This window comes from Helianthus annuus, chromosome 8 (assembly GCF_002127325.2).
Source record: "Helianthus annuus cultivar XRQ/B chromosome 8, HanXRQr2.0-SUNRISE, whole genome shotgun sequence".
In the NCBI taxonomy this organism is placed as follows: domain Eukaryota; kingdom Viridiplantae; phylum Streptophyta; class Magnoliopsida; order Asterales; family Asteraceae; genus Helianthus; species Helianthus annuus.
In genome coordinates, this window is record NC_035440.2 from 59,804,168 (window position 1) to 59,820,827 (window position 16,660).

Consider the following 16,660-nt stretch of genomic DNA (forward strand, 5'->3'; position numbering starts at 1 on the left):
ACTCTCTTGAAACACAACTACCAATGAACTTAGAACCAGCTATTCCAAACCCTTCAATCCACTCGCAAATAGACGAATGGTTGATTAATGAAATACAGTTACAAAACCATCCCTATAAACTTTTTCCTCAGTTCAATTCAGAACCTTTACCAAATCCACCAATAAGTAACGAGAATACAGCTGAACTTCGCCTTGGTAAAAAACTAATGGACATTGGAAATAGGATCCAATAGATTGGAGGACAGATCTTCCGGAAATACAATAAGGGGGAACACCACTACTAGAATATCATCTGACAAAAGATAGGGAATTATGGAACTGTGATCGTATAATAATAATAATAGTAAAATCAGTATATGTAAAATAAATAATAAAACGTGGGTATATAGAAACATGGTACAAATGAAATTTTGGAAAATCATAATTTTGTTTGTACATTCGTGATTATGTGCACTTATTTGTGACCTTGAATTATTTTTTTTATAACTAATTATTTATATATAAATTAGTTATCAGATGGAAAACGTGAATAATGAACCAGTTAATGAAGTTAATGAGTCTGAACAACAACCGGGGAATCAATATATGACTAGGCAGGATATAGAGAATATCGTTGCTCAAGGAATAGCCAACACTATTCCAACAATGATAGCTCAAGGGATAGCCAACGCTATTCCAGCAATCATTGCTGCTGTTAAAAATCCAATAGAACCACAGCAAATCATTCCTAGCAAACGTATTTCGGAAGATAACTTCAGTAATAATGTAAACAGAGGCAATGATTATGTTAATCATGATGAGGAACCACAACAAGCTCCGCTCCCTAAGAAAAGGAAAGCTGCAACGCCTGGTTGCACTTACAAGGGGTTCCTTGCCTGTAAACCTGTAGAGTTCGCAGGCAATGAAGGGGCAACTGTGGCACTGCGTTGGTTAGAGAAAACCGAGACAGAGATCAGAATAAGTAAATGTGTTGAGGAAGATAAGGTTATGTACGCTTCGCACCTTTTCAAAGAAGAAGCGTTGGAATGGTGGAATACAGTATTACAAGCTAAAGGAAGTGACATGGCCTATGCCATGAGTTGGGAAGAATTTAAGCAATTAATAGAAAGAAAATTTTGTCCCGAATATGAGAAAGAGCAAATGGCAAATAAGTTTTTAAGTCACCGAATGGTGGATGTAGATTGTCGAGGGTATACTTCAAATTCTTTGAGTATGCCAGAATTGTACCTACTCTGGCTTCGCCAGTACCGGTATTTATCTCTCGCTATATCTGGGGTTTGATTAGTGAGATTCGTGACATTATCAAAGCTGCGAGACCCCGCACAATTGACGATGCGGTAGAGTTAGCCAACACTCTAACTGACGGACTGATACGCACTCGAGAAGCGAATAGAAAGAAGGATTTAGCCCAGAAAATTTCCCAAGAATTTCATATAAATAATAGTAGCAATTTCAGAAAAGGAGGAACCGGACGACTTTCCACTATCCCATTTTGCAATACCTGCAAGGGAAAGCATTTTGGAAAATGCAAAGGATGCTGCAATTACTGCAAAATTCCAGGATATCGAGAAGAGGATTGCAGGAAAAAGAAGGCAATAACTTGCTATAATTGTGGAGAAACCGGACATTTCAGAACAAACTGTCCGAACTTAGGCAACCCAGCAAACGAAAAGACGAAACCTGCAGAAGGGACTACCAAGAAAAACGCAAGAGCTTTTCAATTAACCACTCAGGAAGCTGAACTAATTCCTGACATCATAGTTGGTACGTTTTAGTTCACAAACGTTTATGCAAGTATTATTTGACTCTGGTACAAACCAAAGTTTTATAAATACTTCATTCTGACAAGCCCTTAAATTATCCTTAACCAACCTTAGGCAGACTTTTACAATTGAAACGGCAGATGGGAATTCCGTTAGAATAAATAAGATTTTGCGAGAAGCAAAGATAGAATTAGGATATAAATTTTCTGCAAAACTTGTTACTAATAAATTTAGCCGGATTTGATGTAGTATTAGGAATAGATTGGTTAGTAGCCAATCATACCCGAATCCTGTATGATAAAGAACTCCATAGAAATTCAGACCCCCACAGGAGAATTAGTAATAATTACCAGAGATAAGCCACAAAAGCCATTAAAATTCATTTCAGTAATGAAAGTGGCTAGCTATTCAAGGAAACAAGAAACGGTGTATATGATTTCTGTAATCATTAACACTAAAAATAAAAGAACTTCAGGACATCCCTATAGTTTCAGAATACCAAGATATTTTTCCAGAAGAATTACCTGGGTTACCACCGGATAGGGAAGTAGAGTTTAGAATTCATCTAATTCCAAGTACTACACCAATAGCTAAGGCACCTTATCGATTAGCACCTACTAAAATGCTAGAATTGAAAAAGCAATTAGATGAATTACCAAGCAAAGGATTTATACAACCTAGTTCATCCCCTTGGGATGCACCAAGTGTTGTTTGTAAAAAAAAAAAAGATGGGTCGATGAGAATGTGTATCGATTATAGGGAATTGAATAAGGTTACAATTAAGAATCGATACCCGTTACCTAGGATTGATGATCTTTATGATCAATTGCAAGGAGCTAGGTATTTTTCTAAAATAGATTTGTGCTCCAGATATCACCAGCTGAAAGTGCAAGAGGAGGACATACCCAAAACTGCTTTCAGAACTAGGTATGGTCATTATGAGTTTACAGTCATGCCCTTCGGATTAACAAATGCTCCAGCCGCATTTATGGACATGATGAATAGAATCTGTAACCCATACTTAGATAAATTTGTAATCGTATTCATTGACGATATACTCATTTATTCCAAAAGTCAGGAAGAACATTGTGAACACCTGCATGCACTCTTAACCTGTTAAGAAAAGAAAAGCTTTATGCTAAATTCTCGAAGTGTAAATTCTGGCTGCAGGAAGTACAATTTTTAGGTCATATGGTAAATCATGAAGATATTCACTTAGATTCTGCTAAGATAACAGCAAATTACTAAATGGAAAATTCCGCAATCCCTAAATGGAAATTAGGAATTTTGTAGATTTAACCAGATGCTAAAGGTAGTTTATTAAGGACATTTCTCAGATAAATATATTCTTAACTAAGCTAAAACAATTAAGTTTAAATAAGAATCTAAACCAGAAGAAGCCTTTAGAATCTTAAAGTATAATTTAACAAATGTCCCAATCCTAGCCTTACCAGAAGGAACAGAAGATTTTAAAAGTATATGGTGATGCTTCAAATCTAAAATTTGGAGGTAGGATAATGCAATGCAAAAAGGTAATTGTGTGTGCATCAAGGCAATTAGAAAAGCATGAAGAAAGCTATGCCACTCAAGATTTAGTATTAGGAGCCATAAAGTTTATCCATAAGTAATTACAACTGTGATATTTAAGTATCACTACGAAAAGGCTAAAAACGGCTAAGGATCGCCGGAAGAGTTATACAGATACTAGACGAAAGTCGTTGGAGTTCGAATTGGAAACAAAATACTATTAAAAGTATCTCCTTGGAAAGGAGTTATTAGATTCGGTATGAAGGGAAAGCTAAGTCCAAGGTACGTAGAACCATTCCTATAATCCAACGTATAAGATTAGTTGCTTATCATTTACAACTACCAGAAGAATTAATAGAGGTACATGATGTGTTTCATGTATCCAGTCCCAAGAAATGTCTCTCAGACGAATCCCTAGTAGTATCTCTTTAAGATATAGAGGTAAATGGAAAATTTAAATGGTAGGGAAACCATTACAAAGATAGAAAGATCCAGTTTCTCAAAGCACAAACAACTAGTGCTGGACAAAGCCAAATAGAATTTAAAAGAGGACCAGAATACACGTGAAAACTAGAATCAGAAATGAGGAAAAATACCCTCATCTATCTCGAGGACGAGATTTTTCTCAAGGTGGGGAGGATGTAACAACTGTCACTAAAATCAATAATTAGGACAATAATTAGACAATAAGAAAACCCTAATTGAGACACCCAAGTAATTCTGCATTAGCCCGAGAATTTTCAGAACAATCGGAATCAGGATCAGGGCCCCTAAAACTCGAGGGGGGCAAACCCTAGTCGAATAGTTATCTAAATAAAACGTTGGGACAATCTAATTTGTCCAATTTATTGATTCAGCAAGCCTAGTCCCGAGCCTAGGCAGCCTATAATTAGACTGCTTAGCTTACGGACCGTAAGGGATCAGGCATACGGTCCGTAAGCGAGTCCCAAAAAATTAGTATAAATAGCAGACATCGGGACTTGCCTTCTGTTCTTGTTTCGACGAAGAAATTCGTTGTGTACGAAGAGTTATATCACAATCAGTTCAATAACACACACAATTCACGAAGTGCTGCCGCAATCAGGGTAATAACTCGATCGCTATTACGATTCAACGTCCGATCGATTATAACTATCCAACAATTGTCCGAGTGCTGCTCAAATTGAGCTTGTACTTTGATTATTCGTCGTGATTTCGACTTGAATATTTGAGTACTGTTCGAATTCGGACTATGCTCTGTTATTCGTTGTGAATCCGATTGAATTATTAAGTATCGCACTTGTTAATCGATGTGAGGGTTTAATCTCGTGAATTGACGTAACTGCTGAATTAGTTACTAACCCGTTGTGTGTGCATTATTATCAAATTAGGTTTAATCAAGGCTAATCAGTAGGCTTATACCTTGCTCGATAAATCTGCAATGTGAGTCATTCTCTTTTTATCAACTGTTTTACAATACTCCAAATTATTTTCAAAATGTATAATTACAGGGATTAAGTCGTGGTTATCTTGACCGCTGGCTAGTGGGGTATTGTGCACATTACTAATTTCTCACGGTTAGGCAATAAGCCCTAACAGGGGTTAGGCTAATAAGACCTAACAGTGACAAAACGTCGCTAATTGGGTGACTAGACCCAATAGCGGTATGACCATCGTCACACGGGTGGCAAGGCCAGATATTAATTAAGATACTGCCATAGTAATCGCTTTTATGCTGTAATTTATAACTATGTGTCATTTTATCAAAAATGAATGATTCACTCAGTATTACCCCGCTGACAAAACCTTTTTACAACATGTTTCAGGTGACCTACTAAATTAAGTACACGTGCTACGGAGCACTATCAAGCTTGAAGTGGTGGCTCAAATAAATAAATAAACATGTTTGTAAAATAATGAAATTATGATATTTACGGGGTTTATCCCGAAGTGTAAATAAATAATACTCGGGCATATTTTTCAAATTTAAAACGATCCTGTTAAGACTTCCGCTGTAAAAATAAATACCACGAGATTTTCTGTCCCGCGGCTCCTGGACCGGGTCAAACCGGGTACGGGGGCCGTGACAATAAATCTTATTAACACATAATATACTTTCTATGAAAAAAGGCTTCAATAAAAAAAAGAGAAAAGGAATTTCCTTTTGGAAAAACATTCATCAGAAAAGTAAAAAGGAATCCTTTTCCATAAAAAAGAATCTTTTCCTATAAGAAAAAAGTAAAAAGGAATTCTGGTGAAAAGGAATCTTTTCCTTTTAAAGAAGCATTCATTAGAAAATATATTATCTCAAAATGTGAAAAGCTTTCACATAAAAGAAAAGGAAAATATTAATATGTGGATAGCTTCAACAGAAAAGAAAGAAGCAAGTTGGTGACAAAAGAAAGATAAGGCTCTGGGCACACATTCCAACTTCCATCAACTAATCACATTTGAGATAGGCTTATGAAATTCTCTATATATACATAATTCCTATGAAGGAATTATGTGTGCTTTTGTATTATAATATCCTAGATAGAGTTTTCATGAGAGTTTACCCCCTGGTTTGGCCCAGGGGGTGACATTTAGATTCGAGTTAATTCTCGGATCGACCCCTTCTTCTTTAATTAATAAGAATTAATTATTGAAGATATATCGCTCTCACTGTCTATATTTTTTACTCTTTTGAATATTTATATACTTAACAAACACCCGTCTCAACGAGCGAAGAAAGTTGCACCGTTCGAACAGGGCCGTCGTAGGGGACCAACAAGTGGTATCAGAGCAGATTGAATAAATTATTTCCAAGATCCCTTCCTCCTGTAAGAGAGACGTATATTCTTGATCTGTTAAAGGTAAAAATATTTTTTTTTTTTCAGATCCAAAAAAAATATAAAGCATGTAGTAGTGCTATTATTTTTTTCTGTTACTTTCATTACTATTGCTTTTATTACTATTATCTTTATTATCTATATTAGTATTTTTTTTTTGTATAAAAAGAGGTGTAGAAAAAGGATATAAAAAAAACACAAAAAAAAGGAGTTAAACAAAGATAAATGAACTTTAGTTTATCAGAAAGAAAAATTTTGACATCTAAAAAGAGAGTTTCTGATAAAAGAAAGTTTGTTCGTATCTTATTTAATGAAATAACTCCAAATTCTGGTTAGTTAATCTTAAAAAAAAGGAATGATAATGATAAAAAGAGATTAAAAACAAAAAACTGTGTGAAACTTTAGAAAACATACTCATAATTATTATCTTTTAAAAAGTTTTCACAAAATATTCCTTGAAGAAAAGAACATGTACTTAGGCTTCTACCAGAAAAATATGTGTAAGTAATATCTCTTTTCCTTACTTATTCCCTCTCATCTTGAAAAAAAAAACGAATTTTCTGATGCGTTCGTCAGATTTTCTGATGATTTCTGATGCGTTCGTCAGATTTTCTGTTAAAAAAAAACTTTTTTTTTTCAGATTTTCTGATTATTTTATCAGAAATTTCATCAGATTGATCAGAAAACATCAGAAATTCTGTTTAAAAAAAAATCAGAAATTTCATCAGAATTATCAGATTCCATCAGAAATTCTGTTAAAAAAAAAAACTTTAATCAGATTTTCTGATTATTTTATCAGAAATGTGATCAGATTGATCAGAAAATATCATAAATTCTGTAAAAAAAATTGATTTTTTTTGCTCGGTTTTATCAGAAATTTCATCAGATTCATCAGAAATTCTGATCCGAAAAAAAAACTCGACGGTTCAAGATCATTTTCTTTAGCCTTGCATGATTCGTTATTGTTTGAAGCCTCATCAATCGACAGCCTAAACACTTATCCTATATTGGATAGAAGATACTTATATCCTAGCTGGTAGGGATACAAGATATAATGCTTACATTTAGGTGGAAATATAAATCGAGGTGAAAAATTATAACGACAAATGAAATATAATCAGATGATCATCCATAAAAAGTCGGACGTTTGCCAAATAAACTTTCATGCCAATGAAGATACAGTCAACGAATATCAAAAAAAAAAAAAAATGCCTACGTGATAACGTGCCAAGAGGAAAAGAAAGATACATCTTCAGAAAGTTTATTTGTTATTTCTAAGTATAAGTGCATTGTTTGTATTTTTTAACAACAAATAGGGGGTGACTGTTAGGCAACTTTATTGTATTTGTTGTTAAAAATAGTTTAAGGTACTTAGAATTAATTCCGTCAACACGAAGCGACCGACGAACCGTCCCAGAAGTGCTAAATATGAAGACCGAGAAAGAAAAATATCAAGTTTCTAATTCTTTGATTAAAGATCTCGACAAGGTTACAAGACTTCAAAATGTTAGCGGAACATTATGGAGTATACAAGATACAAAGTCAAAGAATTGTGTTAATAAGATAATAAATCTTATTAACACATAATATACTTTCTATGAAAAAGGCTTCAATAAAAAAAAAGAGAAAAGTAATTTCCTTTTGGAAAAACATTCACCAGAAAAGTGAAAAGAAATCCTTTTCCATAAAAAGGAATCTTTTCCTATGAGAAAAAGGTAAAAAGGAATTATGGTGAAAAGGAATCTTTTCCTTTTAAAGAAGCATTCATTAGAACATATATTATCTTAAAATGTGAAAAGCTTTCACATAAAAGAAAAGGAAAATATTAATATGTGGATAGCTTCAACAGAAAAGAAAGAAGCAAGTTGGTGACAAAAGAAAGATAAGGCTCTGGGCACACATTCCAACTTCCATCAACCAATCACATTTGAGATAGGCTTATGAAATTCTCTATATATACATAATTCCTACGAAGGAATTATGTGTGCTTTTGTATTATAATATCCTAGATAGAGTTTTCATGAGAGTTTACCCCCTGGTTTGGCCCAGGGGGTGACATTTAGATTCGAGTTAATTCTCGGATCGACCCCTTCTTCTTTAATTAATAAGAATTAATTATTGAAGATGTATCGCTCTCACTGTCTATATTTTTTACTCTTTTGAATATTTATATACTTAACCAACACCCGTCTCAAACGAGCGAAGAAAGTTGCACCGTTCGAACAGGGCCGTCGTAGGGGATCAACATTTATAAATTAAGAAGGAATTTTTTTTTTATTTTTTGGGTATCTTAAAATGCCTCCCACTTATGCATCATAATATAGTACAGATAAATCATTTGATGTTTAACGCATATTTTTTGCGACTTTTTTAATCCACTTTTTATGTATTTTAATCTTTTTTATATTTTGTGAATCCATGATAGATATTTGACAGATATAGAGTAAACTGTCAAAATGGTCCCTTAGGTTTGGTCACTTTTGCCACTTTAGTCTAAAACTCAAACCTTTTAAATCTGGATCCCTATGGTTTCTATTTTGTTGCTATTTTCATCCAACAGTAAAATCTGGTTAGATTTTTCAATTAACATCCAACTTTTTTTTATCTTTTCCATCCCTTTTAATAAAGGGTAAAATGGTCTTTTAGGTAAAATTATAACTTAATTAAAAAAACCTTATATAATTAACAAATCCCTTTTATAAAAGAGCAAACCCTAATCCATTATTGTCCCTACTTCAACCCCCATCCACCTGCAACTAAAGATCAACAATGGTAGTCTGCATATGTGGAGCCCCAACCCAACTCAGCAGCTAAAATCATTGTAATCGTCCATGGATTGTTTGTATTTAGGAACATAGCAGTTAGGGTTTAATCGCATGTATTTAGGGGAAATCAGGAAGATGATGTTCGTTGACTGTGTTAAACATTTGTATTTATAAGGTAAATTTTTTTGTTTTCTTAATTTCTTATAATAAAACATTAAAAGACCATTTTACCCTTTGAAGAAACACTGACCTATGCGGTGATTACGGGCTAGGACTTCAATGACCAGTGACCCGAACGATCGGCTGCAAAACAGAAAACACCGTTAGGACTCGTTACAGGAATGGGGTTATTCCTGTAACCACCCTCCGGCGTGAGAATAAGTCTCGGTTTATGGGAGTAAAAGGAAATTGAGAGGAGAAAGTTATATGAGAGCAAGATGATCATACCTTATACGTTTACCTTTATTTATAGGTTTTCCATTAGGGTTTCCTCTAACCTAGGATATATTCCGATAAGTTAGGGATTTACATGATCTTCCCGAAAAGTTGGAGATTTGGTTATGTAACTTCCGTGCGGAGATGGAAAGTTCTAGAATAATCATTTATATTCATATTAAAATAATAGGTTGGAACCGGGTCGGGTTGACCGATGCGGGTCATACCTCGTCATGTCCCCCAGTCCGAGTTCATGGAAAGAAATCCATTAGCTCGGACTAAGAGAGAAAAAAGAAAAGTTATTGTATTATGATTATTGCCAAATACGTTGGGCCTAGTGCCGTTATGTTTTTGGGAAATGACGGCGAAAAGATAGGATGTGACAGTTGGGTCATCATTGGGATGACAACTGTGCTTACCCTGTTTGGACACGTATTTCCGTTCGTACGCCTTTTTGAATTTGAAAGGTTGCTTTTGTGTATAAGTAACAATTCCATATATGAGGGTTTAAATTTTTTCCCCCAAATCATTCGTTCATCATTCTTTTCTAAAAAATGGCTTCAAAACCTAGTGCATCGTCCTCTTCTGCTGCCGCCACTACCGATGTGCTTTTCTGCAAGTGGGGTGTAACGTCTTACAACAACCTTGTTCAAGACTACGACATCCGGGCCGAATGGAACCCTATATTGCCGTCCAAAACGGATACTGCATTTCCCCTGAAATCGGGTAAAATCACATTGTTTAGTGATTTCTTCAAGTTCTGCAATTTTCGGTTACCTGTTACCAAGTTTCTCAAATTGGTGCTCGATTTTTACCGTATTCACATTTCTCAATTTCATCCCCTCGGGTTGGTGAAACTTCGCCAATTCGAATTTGCCTGCATTGCCCTAGGTCATATTCCAGAACTAGTTGTGTTTAGGGCTTTCTTCGTGCTTGTATGGAAATCCCCTTTCTTTACCTTCGACTGGAGAGACACTGATGTGTCCTGCCTTAGGGATATTCCTACCAGTTCTAGAGACAAAGATTGGAAGAAAAAGTTTTTCAATATTGATGCCTCTGTTATTCCTGGTGAAATGTATTGGAAGGAAAAGGGACCAAAGGATAAGGTCAAAGATGACGGTCCTTCGGAGGATGCATACGTGTCGAACGTTCTGTACATGAAATTGTGTGGTCGTCCCTTCGAGTGCACGGTTATCCCTGAAGGTGCTCTGGTGATGGCAGGCATGAGTTTGTTATGGCGTGATATCCGGCGGTACCCCTCGTTTCAAAGGGATGATGCAGGTATGTTTAATTATCTTTGGTCATATTTTTCTTAAATTTCAGAAATAACGCACACATATTCCGCATGGGAATGGAGTATGTTTGATTTTGTTGATCCTCCGCGGCACCTTGCGTTGAGGCCTGCTGACCGCGTGCTGGACGAAGGAGAGCTAGACGTGCTAGGGATGCACCTTGAGCAGTTTATTCTACCCGCTGTACCAGCGGACCCTGCTATGTACATTTCCCCCCTGCCGGCTGTTTATAATACCAGCGTCCCTGCGTTGGAGAAGAGACCCGCTCGGATAAAGCTTACCGGGAAGAAACATACGGCGACTAATGTGGCTGTTTCTTCCGTTGAGGAATCTGCCTTTGTTGGGCAGAGTATTTCTCTGGCCGCCGGCATAACGAGCCCTGGTCGTGTCTTGAAAAAGAGGAAAACGTTTGTTGTCCCCACTCTAAGTGCCTTCGAGGCGGTACAAGCTGCTCATGCTCTCCCGATAGGTATGTACTGACCGACTTGGCATGCTGATGTAGGTTAAAACTTCATGTTGCTAAATCGTTTCGTTTGATCTACTCCTGTGTTACATCTACTCCTGTGTCACTTGTGGCGTTGTCGTTGCCTGGCTCCAGTATTGGCGTGTCCACGGAGCCCAAAACCCAGGCTCCTGCTACCATCGCTATTAGCTGTGCCATGCCGCTTCCCACGCCTACCTTATCCGTAGCTGTTACCGTCGACCCTGTTGCTACACCACGGACATGCGGCGTTGGTCCACCCATGTTTGACTCGCCCATAAGCATTTTTTCTGTTGCTGATAAGGAAGTTACCGCCATGTCCATGGCACAGGAGGTGACCAGCATTGGTGGTGCTGCTGCTAGTGAAACTGGGGGGTCAAGCAGTGGCATCGCTGATGACGGTGCCCGTCTGATTGATGACCTGTTCTTACCGACCGTTCGATGGATCCCAATGCTCAGGATAAACGCTATCAGCCACAATGGAAAATCGCTGAATCTTCAAGGCTGATTTTCCCCCCTGTGATTCAGCACTGGGTTGAGCGGGCGTATCCCCCAGCCGAGGTGGCATACGTGGAGGGGTTGAACAATGAGGATCTGATGAATTCCTCAATATCGGATTCCGTGAGCCTACCACGAAGGCTAGCAGAAATTCGTCGTAGATGGATGCATGATAACACCCAACTCCACCAAGCGCGGGCTACTATTCAAGAGCTGAAGGATGATAAGCATCGTTTGGAGAGTCAACTTCAAACTGTTGGGTTAAGGGAAGCGAGGTTTCTGTCAGAGAAAAACAAGGCTGAGGAGGATTTGAAAAGGGTGACTGCCCACCTTGCCGAGGTGGATGATTTGACTAGCCAGCTGGCGGCTGTTCGAGGTGACAGGAACTGGTTGATAACCAATGGGCTGGTGGGGGCGTTTGAGTATTTACGTGAGTCGCCCCCCTTCACCAACCTAATTGATCGTCTATTTGCCGCTGCCTATCAATCCGGGCATCATGATGGTGTTTATAAAGGCTATATGGAGTTCCATCAGTTAGACAAGATAACTCCAGACTTTCATGCTGTCAAAAGCAAACTTCAAAGTGACATGTCGAATGCCCTCGAAGCAGCATATACTGAGCCACTGCCCTGTTATGGTGATTTGATGGATAAAGTGAATGAAGATGGTATAGAGTCGCTGCGTTTGATGCTGGACCCCGCGGAGGAGTCTGAAGAGGAATGACAGATTTGTTTGTTTCGCTTGTTATGTACTCTTGTGGCTTTGCTAATGACACTGTTTTACTTGGGTTTGGTGCCCATATCTGTTTTGATTTGACAGCCGTTTTAATGCTAATGTCATGATTTCTGACACCGCCGTATTTTGAAAATGTGGCAATGTGACGTGTAATGATTATTTTCTATTAATGCTTCTAACGTCATCACTGTCAAGTCTTTTTAACCTCTCTATAAATTTGCCTTCATTTTCCTTATTTGGTAGTTGGACAGGATAGAGAGAAAAAGGTATAGGCAACGGCTTTCCGAAATCTTCCGAGTGTTGGATGTTGCAGATGGCTTACTCCAGTTGCAGCATCCTGTGACAAGGTCAATGCTTCGGAGAAGAAGGCCACTTCCCAATGTTGCTCCGGCCCGGGCAAATCGGGCCTGTCAAAGTGTTGTTGTCGAGGACCCCGAGCCGATGGATCCTGGAATGCCATCTTTGTTAGCTGACGCCCTGACAGATCTTATCCCGGTGTATCATGACCAGTGATACCGTTTTACGTACCAACGTCGCTCTGGTGGTTATCCCAAGAAGCAACAGATGGACGATTCGGGAATGGTGGCTCCGATGGTGGATGGTGAATCATCTGGCAACTTTGCCGTTGATCCTGCTTCATTTGTTGATGGTGGTGTGGTGCTGCATACCCCTGCAGTGGTGATGGCACCCAACTTCCATCAGTAGTTGTTTTGAACATGTTCTGTTTTTTGGTTCCCATGTGTTGGCTTTTAACAACAGGGACAAGTACTTGGTTTGTTTAAGATAGGTTACGTGTATGTGTAAAAATACCTATCTGTTTTGTGGCGGTTTGTGTATCTATTACCAAGATACCCGCCGTAAGTGCTGTATGTTTTAACCCTATGACTTGTGTAGTTGAAAATATTTCGTGTTTAAGGGTGTTGTTTGTAGTTTTACCGTTTTATGCACACATTGTGCGATGGTAACTTATGATAAAAACAAAAGTAAATGACTTTTATTAAACTTGAACTGAAGTAAAATGAAAGAACACCACTGCGAGTGAGTTACACTTGTGGAATGAGAAAAGTAGTTCACTCTTGCTGTTAGGAGCAAGGTCTTACAAGTAACATTTCCTTAATTGAGCGATGTTCCAACTGCGTGGTACTGGTGTGCCATCTAGCCGAGATAGGCGATAGGCCCCTTTGCCCAGATCCTCTTGGATGACATAAGGGCCTTCCCAGTTTGGGCCCAGCTTGCCCGAAGGTTCCATCCTGCTTGCTTCGTTGTCACACATAACATAATCTCCTGTTTTGAAATTCTGTTTGGCCACCCGCTGGTTATAGTATTTTTCCAATGCCTTCTTATATTTTGCTTCGCTGATGGCGGCTGCCTCACGCCTTTCTTCCAGTAAGTCTAGGCCTTCCCTTAGAGATCTATCATTGTCATCGCCTATGTTGAGGCGGCGTAGTGACGGTAATCTCGCTTCAGCGGGTATCATTGCTTCCGCTCCATAGGTTAGGCTAAACGGGGTTTCATTGTTGCTGGTTTTGGGCATTGTTCTGTGTGCCCAAAGGATGTTTGGCAATTCTTCCACCCAGGAGCTTCCCTCGTGGCCTAGTCGTTTCTTGATGCCATCCAGCAAACTTCTGTTTGTCCGCTCTACTTAGCCATTTCCTTGGGGGTGTGCTACTGATGTGAAGATTTGTTGGATGTGGAGGTTAGCGCACCATTCTTGGAAAATTCTATCTGTAAACTGTGTTCCATTGTCGCTTACCAGGTACAGCGGCAATCCAAACCGGCATACTATGTGTTCCCAGAGGAATTTTTTGGCATTATCCGCCGTTATTTTGGCTAAAGGCTTAGCTTCCACCCACTTGGTGAAGTAATCAACTGCCACGATTAGGTACTTTAACCTTCCGGGAGCCGGCGGGAAAGGTCCTACGATATCAACGGCCCATTTCTGGAAAGGCCATGCTGCTGTCACTGGTACTAGGTTGTTCTTGGGCCTTATTGTTTGAGGAGCGAATTTCTGGCAACTGCGGCATTTCGGAAGTTCTATTACAGCGTCTTCGTGCATCCCAGGCCAATAATATCCCGCGCTATGGATTTTGGCTACCACCGCCCGGGGTCCAGTGTGTATGCCGCATAGACCTGCATGGATTTCGCTGATGAGATACTTTGCCTCTGTTGGGGAGACATATCGCAGCAGTGGGCCCAGGTAAGACTTTCTGTATAGGACACCATTATTGATCTCATACTGTAGCGCTTTCGTTTGTATCTTCTGCGCTTCGCCCTTGGCGGGAGGTAGCTCCCTCGTTTCAAGGAAACGTAAAACCGGAGTGTACCAGCAAGGATCTTCCGCTGTAACGGCAGAAACATTCCGTGGTTCGATTGAGGGTGTCTGCAACGTTTCGAGTTTGACTTCCTTTTCCATACCTGAGGTGGCGAGTTTGCTGAGAGCATCTGCTATCTGGTTCTTGCCTCTATGTACGTGATTGAGCGTGACGTTATCAAAAGAATCCATGAGTTCCTTTGTTTTTGCCAAGTATTTTGCCATCGATTCATCTTTGGCTTCGTATGTTTCGTTTACCTGATTGTTGACCAGCAGTGAATCAACATACGTGTCTACCCTTGCCGCTCCCATAGATTTCGCCATTCTCAGGCCTGCTAGTAGTGCCTCGTATTCCGCTTCATTGTTAGAACATTCGAAATCGAAGCGTAAGGCGTACATCAGCCTGATCTCATCTGGGCTTATCAACATTAAACCGGTTCCAGATCCCTTTCCACTAGATGACCCATTGGTGTATAGTTTCCAGGTCTGCCGGGCAGTGCTGGATTCCGGGATGTCTTGGACGACTGGGTCCACGATAACTTCTCCTTCAGGTATTTCGGCTAGAAAGTCAGCGATTACTTGTCCCTTAACTGCTGTTCGTTTCTGATATTCGATGTCCAAAGCGCCAAGTTCAATTGCCCACTTGGCCAGTCTACCAGAAATCTCCGGCTTGTGCAGGACTTGTTGCAGTGGGTAATTGGTTAGGACCTGTACGCGGTGTGCCTGGAAATATCTTCTCAGTCGCCGTGTGGCGTGTACCAGTGCCAAGACCAGCTTTTCCAATGTGGGATACCGCGTTTCGGGTCCCGCTAATACTCGGCTGATGTAACATATCGGTGTTTGTCTTCCGTCCCGTTCAACCATGAGCACAGCGCTTACTGCGGTACACGCCTTATTTAAATCTTTGAAATCAATGCACATTCGCCACGTTCCATCTGGCTTTTTTACCATGACCGGGTTGGATACCCATGTATGGTATTATGTTTCCCTGAGGATTCCAGCTTCCACTAATTTTCGTACCTCTTTGACAACTGCTGCTCGTCGGTCTGGGGCCATGCTACGTTTACCTTGTGCGACTGGCTTAACGCCTGGGAGCATTGCAAGTTTGTGTTCTGCTTTATCACGGGGGACTCCTGTCATGTCAGAATGTTCAAAAGCGAAGATGTCAACATTTCTTCTCAACAATTGCTTCAGGTCGCTTCTAATTTCTGGAGAAAGGGTGTCCCTGATTGTGACCGTTTGGTCCGGATGGCGTGTGCTTAGTACCCATCTTTCTGGGCCCGTAGCTCCGGTGGGCCCTTGGCGGTATCTTTTGGTACTTAGTACTTCTCCAATCTTGTCACGAAACACAGTTGCAATACCCCGCGGTGTAGGAAACTTCATGAATCCTCGTGCCGTGGAGACTATAGCATCCAATTTTCCCAGGGTGAACATTCCGATAATCAAGTTATGATATGACTCAGTGCGGACCACGAGGAAGGTCAGGAGTATGGTTCTTTCTCTAGGTGATTGCCCAAAAGTTACCGGGAAAGTGATCTGACCAATAGGGTCAACCTTTTCCCCCGTGAACCCTTTGATGGGGGCGTGTACTGATTCAAGCAGCTTTCTATCTTCTGGTTGCATTCTGTTGAAACAATGCTCATAGATAATGTCTTCTGAGCTCCCGGTGTCAACCAGGATTCGCCTCATGTGGTAGTCTCCTACTGCAGCGGATATGATCAGGGCATCTGTGGTAAGGTGCAAGTCCTCCATACGAGGTTCTATGGTCATTGTTGCCAACATCCAGGGTTCGAGCGTGGAGAAACTCCGTTTTGCCCCCCTTCCCATATCCGCGTGTACCATATTCAATTCACGCGGCCTCTTGCCTGCCGTCTTATCATTTTCTTCCTTGACGACAGGTGGGCCCTGCTTGATATCTCTTACTAGGTGTGCCAATTTGCCCGCCTTTACAAAATATTCGATCTGTTTTTTAAGCTGAAAACAATCGTTGGTATCATGACCGCTTCCCCTTGTGGTATTCATAGTACTTACTCGTATCTTTGTTAG

General features: G+C 39.7%; 1 protein-coding gene across 1 annotated transcript; it reads right to left on the bottom strand.

The window, feature by feature from the left end:
- Positions 1–13,945: 13,945 nt before the first annotated feature.
- LOC110870082 lies at positions 13,946–15,565 on the bottom strand. The gene has a single exon (XM_022119281.1). The coding sequence runs from the start codon at positions 15,563–15,565 to the stop codon at positions 13,946–13,948; it is 1,620 nt and encodes a 539-aa protein (XP_021974973.1).
- Positions 15,566–16,660: the final 1,095 nt, after the last annotated feature.